The sequence below is a fragment of the Mustelus asterias genome, unplaced genomic scaffold, assembly GCF_964213995.1.
Source record: "Mustelus asterias unplaced genomic scaffold, sMusAst1.hap1.1 HAP1_SCAFFOLD_2440, whole genome shotgun sequence".
Taxonomy (NCBI): domain Eukaryota; kingdom Metazoa; phylum Chordata; class Chondrichthyes; order Carcharhiniformes; family Triakidae; genus Mustelus; species Mustelus asterias.
The window spans coordinates 17727-30811 of NW_027592385.1; the positions used below are offsets into that span (position 1 = coordinate 17727).

General features: G+C 45.3%; 1 protein-coding gene across 1 annotated transcript in view; it reads left to right on the plus strand.

Annotated features, from left to right (window-relative positions):
* The window catches only part of LOC144489690 (uncharacterized), a 28749-nt gene that overhangs the window by 15225 nt on the left and 439 nt on the right, over positions 1-13085 (plus strand). The window contains exon 6 of the mRNA XM_078207546.1: positions 1349-1406. Coding sequence (XP_078063672.1) covers positions 1349-1406 — 58 coding nt within the window. The remainder of the gene's footprint in view (positions 1-1348; positions 1407-13085) is intronic.

Consider the following 13085-nt stretch of genomic DNA (forward strand, 5'->3'; position numbering starts at 1 on the left):
CTAGCTTTCAACTCTGGATTTTTATTACTTGAGTTTAAGTTCTACCAGCTGCCATGGTGGGATCAGGAATTTCGGAATTAGCCATCAATGCTACAAATATAAATTCCTACAAATTTGGCAAACCTGATTTCCCTTCCATAGATCCACGCTCAATTTGCCTGATTTTGCATTTCAAAACAAAAGTCCAGTTATCACATGCGTTAGATTCTAACATTTTCCTTATTACTAACGTCAAACAGTTCTGTAGTTCTCGAATCTCCCTTTTCCACCCTTCTTAAATAGTGGGGGTTATATTTGCTACTTTCCAGTCCACATGAACCTTTCCAGATTTCTTAGAATTTTGAAAGATAATCACCCACGTATCCAATACCCCTCTAGCTACCTCCTTTAACACTCTGGGATGAAGTTCACCTGATCCAGGTGATTTATCATGATTTGAACCCATATCCCCAGAGTATTAGCTTGAACCTCTGGATTACTACTTCATGGATATCACCACTACACCATTGTTTCTCCCAGTACTAAGAGGCAACTGCTTTTCTGACATTTTCCAACATTCAATTGATATAAATAAGGAATTTGGTAAATTAGCAGCTGCACATAAATTTCTAGGTCCAAGACCAGCTAAAAATCACTGCCATTTAAAAAATATTTTAGCTACTTTTATATGAACTGTGAAAAACCTTTTACCCATAGAGATGAATGAATTTTCGAGATGTTTAATTGTGTGTTCAAGATCAGCTCAGCATGACCAATCAACCTAACCCCGCACATCTTTGGAATGTGGGAGGAAACCAGAGCACTCAGAGGAAACCACACAGACACGGGGAGAATGTGCAAACTCCACACAGACAGTAACCCGAGGCTGGAATTGAACCTGGGTCCCTGTCACTGTGAGGCAGCTGTGCTAACCACTGAGCTGCCATATAAATAAGGAATTTTGCAGTTTAGCAGATGCTTATACATTTCCAAGTCCAAGACCAGTATGAAATCACTGCCATTTTTTAAATACTTTAGATACTTTTTTAGTCATTGTGGGACATGGCATCGCTGGCTGGCCATCATTTATTGCCAGTCTGTAGTTGCCCTTGAACTGAGTGGCTTGCTAGGCCATTTCAGAGGGCAGTTGAGAGTCAAACACATTGCTGTGAGTCTGGAGTCACATGTAGGCCAGACCAGGTAAGGATGGGAGATTTCCTTCCCTGAAGGATGTTCGTGAACTTTTGTACGATGTACTGTGAAAAATGTGTTGACATTTTTTTACTCAAACAGATGAATGAATAATCAAAACATGTAATTTTATATTCAAGATCAATTGTTTGACAACATACGTCTGTTTTAATTTTAGATGGATTAAGATGTTGGTTACCTGTCTGGAATTATATGATGAGCGTGTATATAAACCTGTGAATTTATTTTACAAACATCATTACTTTCTTTTGATGCTATGACTGTTGGATTTGATTTTATTGAGATTTATGCTTGGAAGTTGGAACGGTTTATGACTTTTACCTTAAATCTTCCTATTTCAATAATAAAACTTGGAACAGAAAACACTGGTTAACATTTAATTGTTGTGTACTAGGTACTGAATAACCCATTGCAAAAAAAGAGATTGATGGTTTGATCACTGATGCTGCCACATAGACAGTGGAGAACCAGAATGGAGAAATCACTTAAATTGTTGCCAAAGCGACCAATTGGACCAGTTTTGCTGAATTCACACACAAACCACATTTTCTCAATTTGGGCAAAATGCTTATGTTCAGAGCAGTTAAAATCTTTCCAGAGAGCAATAGCAGTGTGGTGAACCATCGTTGGTTACCACTGGGGGTTGTTATTATGTTACTGTTGGGCTAGGGTGTTGTTACTGTGGGGGTTGTACAATGTTGTTGGGTTAGGGTGTTTACCTGTTATAAGTGTTATCATGGCACATCCCGGTGGGGCCCCGCCTCCGGTGGCGAGGTATAAGACCCTCTGCTCCGGCAGGACCCCTTCAGTCTGAACTGGTGTATTCGTGTTAGTAGTTCCATTGTTACACAATAAAAGCCTTCAATATCGAAGCCTTGTTCCACGTGCTTGATTGTCGCGCATCAATTTTATTGTGTAACAGAAAACTCTCAGCGGTACAAAAAAAGAGTATGGAACAGATCTTAAAACCAGATCGTCTGGCGCTGGACCCACGTGCGGTCGGTGCCGCTAACACCTTCGACCACTGGTGGAAGTGTTTCGAAGACTACCTGGCTGCCTCTGTAGCTATTACTACAGACAGTGACAAACTCCAAGTCCTCCACGCAAGGGTAAGCGACACAATTTATCTCGCGATTCGTGCGGCTCCCACTTACCCGAGGGCCGTCGAGCTCCTGAAGAAACGATACACGAAACCACCCAACGAGATACACGCTCGTTACCTCCTCGCTACACGACGTCGGCAGTCGGGCGAAACCATGGAGGACTACGCCAATGAGCTCCTGCAGCTTGCCAGGGGTTGCGATTGTAAAGACGTATTAGCCGAACAATATATGTACGACCTCGCCCGAGACGCGTTCGTAGCAGGGGTAGGGTCCTCGTACATCAGGCTTAAATTGCTGGAAAAGGGGAACCTCGACTTGACCCAAGCGATGGAGATGGCTGAGATGCTGGAAGCAGCGTCGAAAAGCTTGGCGCTGTACCCCGAGGACCACGTGCAGTCAACGTGGCAGGAGCAAGCTCAGCTCCCTCCTCGCCCCGCTAACCCGCGCTCCCAGATCGATCCGACGACGGCGGCAGCTCCAGGTGGCCAGCGATTCTATTTTTGCGGTGGGGCCAAGCATCCACGGCAACAGTGTCCGGCAAGAACGGCTATCTGCAGCCAGTGCGGTAAAAAAGGCCACTACGGTAAAGTCTGCAGGTCGAAGTCTGAAAACGGCAGTGCAGCTTGCAACCCTCCAGAACGGAGACAATCTCCTTCGGCGTCGCAGTACCCACGAGGTCCGACCACGTGCGAACCCAGGACGGCACCATCGTGGCTGACGGAGGAGGAGGAAGACCACCAGGAGTCGCTGCGTTTGGCGCCCTCGCCCACGTGCGATTCATGGGGGCGGCCATCATGGTCCACGACGACTAGGAGCGACCAGCAGGGGTCCTCAGCATCAACATCGGCGGCATGCAGTGACGCCCAGGGGCCAACGGTGGCGTCGATCTCCCTGGACCAGACTAAGCACCACAGGCTTGAGAATTCCATGATGGATATAAAGGTAAATGGTCGAACTGTGAATTGTCTGTTTGACAGTGGGAGCACCGAAAGTTTCATACACCCTGAAACTGCTAAAAGGTGTGGACTCCGGGTCCATCGTCCGGCCAAGCAGACAATTTCCATGGCATCACGGTCCCGGTCTGTACCGATCCAAGGACGATGTATGGTAACTCTTGAGGTACAGGGCACAATTTACGAGCAATACAGGCTCCTTGTGTTACCTCACCTTTGTGCGCCAATTCTCCTCGGACTAAATTTTATGGTCCACATGAAGAGTGTGATCCTACAGTACGGTGGGCCACTCCCTTCACTGGCAGTAGGGAATCAGCCGCAGCCTCCAAATTGCCCAAAGCGCCCCGCATGCAATCTTTCCACTCTGAAAATCACTACACCATCCCTCTTTAAGAATCTGGTACCAGGCTGCAAGCCCATCGCTACTAAAAGTAGGCGTTACAGCGCTGAGGACCGGATCTTTATTAGATCTGAGGTTCAGCGGCTCCTCAAGGAAGGGATCATACAGGCCAGTGCTAGTCCGTGGAGAGCGCAGGTCGTGGTAGTCAAAAGCGGGAACAAACCTCGGATGGTCATCGACTACAGTCAGACCATTAATCGTTATACGCAGCTGGATGCGTATCCTCTCCCGCGCATTTCTGATATGGTCAATCAGATTGCGCAGTACCGAGTGTTCTCTACCATAGACCTTAAGTCCGCCTACCATCAACTCCCCATCCACCCAGAGGACCGACAATACACGGCTTTTGAGGTGGATGGTCGTCTATACCAATTCCTCAGGGTTCCATTTGGTGTCACCAATGGGGTCTCGGTCTTCCAGCGTGCTATGGACCGAATGGTGGACCAGAACGGGTTGCGGGCTACCTTCCCGTACCTGGATAACGTCACCATCTGCGGCCATGACCAGCAGGACCACGACACGAATCTCCAACACTTTCTGCGCACCGCATCTCGCCTGAACCTGACCTATAACAGGGAGAAGTGCGTATTCCGTACGCGCAGGTTAGCCATCCTCGGATACGTGGTGGAAAACGGGGTCATTGGCCCTGATCCAGACCGTATGCGCCCCCTTACTGAACTTCCCTTGCCCGCTAGCACGAAAGCACTGAGGAGATGCCTCGGGTTCTTTTCGTACTATGCGCAGTGGGTCCCCAACTACGCGGACAAAGCTCGTCCGCTCATCAAGTCCACGACCTTCCCACTTACGCCGGAGGCCCAATTGGCCTTCAAGGCTTTGAAAAGCGACATCTCGAAAGCCACGATGCACGCGGTGGATGAATCCATCCCTTTCCAGGTGGAGAGTGATGCATCTGATTTCGCCCTAGCCGCCACACTAAACCAGGCAGGCAGGCCCGTCGCGTTCTTTTCCCGCACCCTTCAAGGCCCCGAAATTCGGCACTCAGCGGTGGAGAAGGAGGCTCAGGCCATTGTGGAGGCAGTCAGACACTGGCGCCATTACCTGGCGGGGAAGCGGTTCACCCTGATCACGGATCAACGATCCGTGGCGTTTATGTTCAGCAACACGCAGAGGGGCAAGATCAAGAACGATAAGATCTTGCGGTGGAGAATTGAGCTCTCCACCTATAATTACGATATTATGTATCGTCCAGGGAAACTCAATGAGCCCTCGGATGCCCTCTCGCGCGGAACATGCGCCATCATGCAGGAGGACCGCTTGAAGGCCCTCCACAATGATCTGTGTCATCCTGGAGTCACCAGACTCTACCATTTCGTCAAAGCCCGCAACCTGCCCTACTCGGTGGAGGATGTCAGGTCAGTGACGAGAAGCTGTCGGATTTGCGCAGAATGCAAACCACACTTTTATCGACCAGACCGGGCACAATTGGTCAAGGCCACTCGCCCTTTTGAGAGGCTGAGTGTGGATTTTAAGGGCCCCCTTCCCTCAACGGACCGGAACGTCTATTTCCTCAACATAATAGACGAGTACTCCCGGTTCCCGTTTGTTGTCCCCTGTGCGGACACGTCGACTGCCACCGTCATCAAGGCATTCAGTGAGCTTTTTACCCTGTTCGGGTACCCCTGCTACATTCATAGCGACAGGGGCTCGTCGTTCATGAGCAACAACTTGAGGCAATTCCTGCTCTCATTCGGGATTGCCTCTAGTAGAACCACGAGCTACAACCCTAGGGGTAACGGACAGGTGGAAAGGGAGAATGCTACAGTCTGGAAGGCTGTCCTACTGGCACTGAAATCCAGGGGCCTTCCAGTCTCCCGTTGGCAGGAGGTCCTTCCAAATGCGCTCCATTCTATCCGCTCCCTCCTGTGTACGGCAACCAATGCTACTCCCCACGAGAGGATGTTCTCATTCCCTCGGAAGTCGTCCTCGGGGATCTCATTGCCAGCCTGGTTGACGTACCCAGGACCCGTCCTTCTGCGGCGACATGTGAGGGCTCGCAGGTCCGACCCCTTGGTCGAACCGGTCCAACTCCTCCACGCCAACCCTCAGTATGCCTATGTGGCATATCCTGACGGGCGAGAGGACACTGTCTCCATTAGAGACCTGGCGCCCGCAGGGGACGTAGCAACTCCTGTCGCTCCTATTCCCCCTGTCACGAATCCACTACTCCTCATTGCTTCCCCAGACGTGGCGCGGTCAGCACCGGGACCAGTGCATAACAGTTCTACTCCCATGTACAGCTTGCCTGAGACTCGGAGATCGGCACCACCACCGAAGGTTCCAGGATCCCCTGCACCATCGCCTCACCAGGGCCAACCGGCCCGGGAGTCCTCGAGGGGACAGCCGGACGTTGTTTTGGAGAGAACGCCACCGCACGCACCTGCTCCGGTTTCGCAACCGGTGTTGAGGAGATCACAGCGTCGGTGCGGTCCTCCAGACCGTCTGGACTTGTGAATTCTGTATATATGACCTGTTTTTTTTCTTGCACCCGCCGCCTTTTCTTTTTAAAGGAGGGGTGAATGTGGTGAACCATCGTTGGTTACCACTGGGGGTTGTTATTATGTTACTGTTGGGCTAGGGTGTTGTTACTGTGGGGGTTGTACAATGTTGTTGGGTTAGGGTGTTTACCTGTTATAAGTGTTATCATGGCACATCCCGGTGGGGCCCCGCCTCCGGTGGTGAGGTATAAGACCCTCTGCTCCGGCAGGACCCCTTCAGTCTGAACTGGTGTATTCGTGTTAGTAGTTCCATTGTTACACAATAAAAGCCTTCAATATCGAAGCCTTGTTCCACGTGCTTGATTGTCGCGCATCAAGCAGCAAGTGGACTTCCCCCAGGTTCAGTCAGCCATGTTTATAACCCTTGAGGATGCAAGGGTCACTTTGCCAATCCATCATTCAGTGCGGAGACGATAGTGTTTCACTTAGTATTATGCCCACAGTGAACTAGATGAAGTAAGATACTTCGCTATATGTGAATATAAATTCTACAACACTTAATTCACAAATGACCTTTATCTCTATTGGTAGGAGGGGTGGGACTCGTGGATTTCCAATTTTTAGACAGTTTTGCACATATCAAGCTCCATGTCTTTGCACTTGAATTTCAGAGAGGGCTCGGGATAACAAGGCTGAATCTGTTCAAGAATGCATCTATTTTATATTGGCAGAAATAATGCAAAAAACAATCCTTAACCAGACAGGAGACTGCTGCTACTACATCTAGACCTATATTCTGTTCTTCCAGGCACTATCCAAATGGTGCCACTTGGAGACATCCTGAACATGATAGTTCTGTAAGCAGTGCCAATCAATCACTTCAAACTAGTACAATACTTAATATGTCTGTGTAGAATAGAACCAAAACTATTAACAACAAAATGTCCTCAATGTGATTCTTTTAGCTGGATAGTTAAAACCCACCACAGCACAAACCCATATTCAGTTCTTTATCCCTCATATCCATGGGGCAACATCAGTACATAACATAGACGTTCTATGATGAAAATCTGCTCAGTGTGTTTCTTGTACATAACTTGGATGTCTGGAATTAACCTGTGAGAGTGACTATGTTTGATATCAAGGCATCGTTTGACTGAGCACACCATCAAAGAGCCCTAGCAAAGTTTTTAAAAATGGGAATCGAGGAAGATTCATCATGGAGTCATATCTATCATAAAAGAAGATGGTTGTGGTTGGGTATCTAACCAATCATCTCACATCCATGACATCAGGTCAGGAATTCCTTAGGGTGGTATGTTGGGCACAACCACCTTCTGCTGCTGCAACAATGACCTTCCATCATAAGGTCAGAAGTGGGGATGCTTGTCGATGTTTGCTCTGTGTTCTGCTGAATTTGTAACTCCTCAGATAATGAAGCAATCTATTTCCAAATGCAGGAAGGCTTGGGGCAACATTCAGGCTTGGGCTGATCAATAATATTTTTATTTCTTTCCCTTTCTTCATTTCGCTTTCTGTACTTATTTGAGACTGAGTTTTTCCACTCGAATTAATACTTCCTTCCCATTCCCTCCACTGTTACTTTCACAATTCTTCAATCTAATTGGTTAACAAGATACACAGTTCCTTCCCATGTTCATTAATGTCGCACTTTCAGCAACTTGCCCACATGGCCAGTATTTTATACTTCCTGGGATGGGTTGGCCATCTAGGGTGTAAAATTGGCCACCATGCCATATCCAATCACTATCATATACTTTTATCCTGGGGGGAGATGTTGGAAGGCCCACGTGCCAATGGGCCAATTGAAAGACTAATTAATGACGGCTCCTTCCACAACCACTGGAGTTTTATCTGTGAAAGGGGGAAGCTGTAGCCAAGTGTTCACTGCTCGGGCTAATGTTGGGGAACTGGGAGATGGGATGAGGTACATCCTTTATGGGCCCCCTCTGCCCACTGAGAGTGTTCTCCCAAGTCTTCCAGACGCTGTGTTTCCCCTCCCCCTCTGCCCAATCCACTCTGGCCTTCCACACCTGCACTGGGGCCTGTCCACCTGGCCCTGGCAATTCCCATACTTCACACCTTCACATCTGGTGGATGATTGCGATTGGGGACTGGATGCAATCGCAGCACTGCTCCCAATCTTAGAATCTTAGAAACCCTACAGCACAGAAAGAGGCCATTCGGCCCATCGAGTCTGCACCGACCACAATCCCACCCAGGCCCTACTCCCATATCCCTAGATATTTACCCACTAATCCCTCTAATTTACGCATCCCAGGACACTAAGGGTAATTTCTTTTTTTTAGCATGGCCAATCAACCTAACCCGCACATCTTTGGACTGTGGGAGGAAACCGGAGCACCCGGAGGAAACCCACGCAGACACGAGGAGAATGTGCAAACTCCACACAGACAGTGACCCAAGCCGGGAATCGAACCCAGGTCCCTGGAGCTGTGAAGCAGCAGTGCTAACCACTGTGCTACCATGCCACCCACAATGGCGCTCTTGAGACCAGTGAGCTGCAGCCATTTGACAGGCAACTCTGCCCCAGTGTAAAATCTAACCCATAAATTTTAAATGCTGAACATCCAAGGGTAAGAGTACCGAATGGCAGATGGTGTTAGATTCATTCCTATAGTATACTATGGCCAAATGAAATCAATGCTACTGTGACTTTGTGTAGTGTGATTTCACAATAATACAATACTTTTGTACCAATTTGTCAACATATGAAAGAATTTTACATTAAGATGTATTAGCTTATGTTAATGTCCTAGGATTTTTAGATAGGACAAGTAAATGATAAACCACCCTCAAGTACACTTTGTTGATTAACTGCCACCATTTTCTCAGAGGAACTTATTCTTGTGACAGCTGGTGACTAGAGAACTTTCCTCGTGACCAACAATGCAAGGATGGAAATTACACCCAAGTGTTGGATCAAATTAAACATTTACTTCAGTATTTCCTCAATACACTACTTAATTTTTAAGTAAGTATAAATTCATAGAATGTGGCTGTTTTTAAAAAAGTTGAATTACTTTGTGGAAAGTATTTGAGTAGTTCGTAGATTTATATTGTATGTAGATAGTGTTACTGTAACAGAAATGTTCACAAACTTCAGGTGAAAATTCAGGTCAAACTATAGGTAATAAAAGTATTGGCATGAGGTGTTAAGTCGTTGGTTCACTTCTGTGCCAAATCAGGCAATTTGTTCAAATCATTTTAGGAAGTGTTTATTCCTCTCAAGTTACACCGCACAATATTTCATCTCACCTGATCAATTTATGTTTCTCTTCCATCCTCCCCTTGTGCTTTATCTAATTACCTCCTGAATGTATCTGCTGTTCACTTCTATCACCCCATGAATCGGCAGGGTCTATGCCCTCACTGCTATGAACAGACAAAGTAAATCAGCCAATTTACTTTCTTAAAAAGCTGCTTTGTGAAAATACGTGAGCAACAAATAAAAATAGTATGATTTAAAACTAAATACATTTGTGCAAATGTGAGTCTAGCATAGATTCCTTCTTGGGTTAAGACACCTATTGATCCTGTAAGCGGTTTGAGAATCTGTATTCTTTTGGGAGTTGAGTCATACTGACCTCTACTGGTGTGATGGAGTAGGAAGTCTCACAACAACAGGTTTATTTAACCTGGTGTTGTGAGACTTCTTACTGTGCTTACCCCAGTCCATTGCCGACAGCTCCACATCATGATGGAGTAATGCAGCAACAGGGCACCAACATCCCCATGTGATCAGATTTAAGCATTTATATATATTCCACATGTGATTCTTCAATCTAGTCAAAGGTGCGCGAAGCCAACAGTTGAGTCATTTTTATATTTTGCATTATTTTTCACAAAGCCCCCAATTTGCAATATGAAATATCCGGGATCAATTAAAAGGAATGACGATGTGTCCCAACACCAGCAACATTAATATATTTGGTCATTTCTGAACTCGCTCAAATTTGCCTTGATCATTATTGTATCAATTTATTTTGTTTGACTTACCAGATTTTTAAGTTCTTCAAAAAAATTGTTGTTCTGTTTTACAAAGAGATTGCATCGATTTCTCACATGGTAAGGTTGAAGATTGATTTATAAGGAGTGTGATGTATAATATATTAATCTGCTGCTTAATATGAAGCCAATCTCTTTAGGGGCATTGAGAATTTTATTTGTCGAGATGTGAATGTTGTGTGTTGGAAGCATGATTTTTTTGAGATGAATATTTCAGACTATTAATTTATAATTCAAAGTCTGAAGCTGTTTTGATATAAAAAATCTGGAACAAAATGTTGAGCATCTTACTCTGTTTCAACCAAATTAGATGCTTGTAAATCATTCTCTCAAATGTGCTCTTTTGTATAAATCTGTTTATTATTTGTACAAACTGTATATTTATCTTTTGATTCTCTAACTACTGAATAATCAAATTCCGTAGACATCAATAGCTTGAAAAGATATTTGCATTTCCAATGGCAGACTGAAAGGATAACATGACAATATTTCAAGTTAAGACTTTTATTGCAACAAACAAAGCAAAAGCAATATTGACTAAACACTATTTTGTAGGCAACTTATACATGAACTACAGAAAAGAAATTCTGCATTTAACTTTTAGCACAACCAAAAATCTTTCACTATGGTTACACTTCACACCATCAAGTAGACACTTAATTCTCCAGGAAACAATTTAAAACAACCCGTTTGATGGTTCTGATCTATTTGGGAATGGCAATTCTGATGCCAATCATTGTGTACCTCCTCAGGTTTACTTTCTCCAGTTGAAGCAGTAAGTGGCACATTTCAAATTAATATTGTAAGATGAAGACTAATAAATATGGATTATAACAACAACTGATGAGGGCAGACAACAATGATGGTTTATTAAGGGATCTTAAGGGTCAAAGGATTACAGTCAAACAATCTAAAGGTAACTCACTAGTAACTCACTGTGGAGACTTTTTAGGGGGCTTTGAAAACTATATAGTGCAGCATTAGAAAGACTAAATAAGACTCCAAACTGAGGGTAAAAATATCACCCAGCGAACATGCTGACTTGGCAAAAAATAGACATTGCTGACCATAGCCAAGCAATACCAATAAACACAAGACATTTTCAGGGCCCAGATCAATAGCTTGTATGCATGCAGACCTCTGTAATACTTACACGGCCTGAATTAGCAGACAAAGCTAGCGGTCAAGGCCATGCCTGATAGCAACAAGCGCTAGGAAAGTGAGTACAAGGAGCTAAAGGGAGATAAGAAAGGTCTTGGGATAGTAGAACAGCCGCAAATTATTTAATGTAAAACCTAAAACCAGACAATGTTGGAATGTAAGTAATACTTGCCTATGTGACTTACAATGTATAAATATTACATGGTTCTTCAGCTGGATAGAGTTTGCCTCAGAGGCCTTTCTCTGAGGTGGTGCTCTCCCAACACATCGGCTGATAAATGATCATTCTGCATTGGGTCTCCTGAGAATATTTCATACATCACTCCACAACCATATAAACCACAGAAAAATGCCAAAGATACTATCCAGTGATCTGTTACTTTACTGTGTAGCTCTATTTGTAGAGAAACTGTATGATTTTAGTGTAAAAATGTTGATCAATGAGCTGCTAAGCAAAAAAAAAACTTGAAGAGGTTATCATGTTGGGATGTGTTTTTTCCTTCCAGCAATGGTCTGGTACTGAATTCCTAAGTACACAGAGCTTTACGTCACACTATGGAATTCTGACAATATTTTTAATAAATTACTTGGTGTAAGTTGGCTGAAATAATATGATAGAATTGTTTTATATGAATCATGTCCCTTATGAACAAATGTGCAAAATGCTTTCTGACAAGTATAGTTAAGCGCAAGCCTCGTCTGTCTACCGTTGGTTGCTTAATAATCATGAAGCATCCTTGATAATCGTTTGAAAGATGAAAAATGTCACATGACAAGACAGCTTTGTGGACAAAACAAATAATTCAATTTATAAAGAACAGTGAAATTATTAAGCAAATATCACTGAATGGAATAAGCATTAACGACTACTTAATAGAATTAGTCGTATAACATTACTAACCTTACTAGAATATTACCATTATTGATTATCATTTCAAATGGGTTCATTCAACTTTTTCAAGCATCAGGGCTTTTCCAGATGGGGCCCTACAGTACTGTCCCAGAGGGTGTCCCGCATCGTGATGACCTGCTGTTCCATACATAACCTGGCTCTGGAGCAGATGGTGACCTTCATAAGGAAGATGTGGTGAAGTGGCACTTGTCCTTGAATGGGGAGGATGTTCAGGAAGAGGTTTTGAAAGAGGCCACTGAGGATTCAGAGTGTAGAGGTGATGCAGGGCACAGGGTGCACATGGACAAGGGATGCCCTCATCACCCCTCCCCCCCTTCATGGAGTAGGACGAGCATGTTTTCCTACAATGCAAGACCCTCCCACCACCCCATCCCCACCCCCTGCAAGTGACAATGCCCCCCAACTACCTGTGCCTAATGTCACCTATGCCAAAGCTGTGCCCCTAAATTCCTTACACATGAACCTTCCCACTACATCTGGCAGTCTTCCCAGGATGCACATCAGAGGTGGAGATGGCCTGCTGTTTTCCACACTAAGATGCGCTTGGCAGGTATCCTCTGGGGAGCCTCAGCCTACTGTTGGGCGGCACTGACATGGTGGCCTTACTCTGTTCTGCCCGTTGTGCCCGAATTGCGCTGGTCTCAGGAAGGGGAGATTCAGACTGGCTGGTATTCCTGACCCTGCCTTTGTAATTCCAAAAGCTGAGGAATGAACATGTCCACAGGCACGGCACCTGGCCTGGGCACAGCTGAGTCCCGGGATTCAGCAGACCTCCGATTGTCCAATCCCTTGGGATGCTCCTGCCTCCATCTGATGTACATCAGAAGCTGTGTGGTGCTCACCAGGTAGTGACCCAGA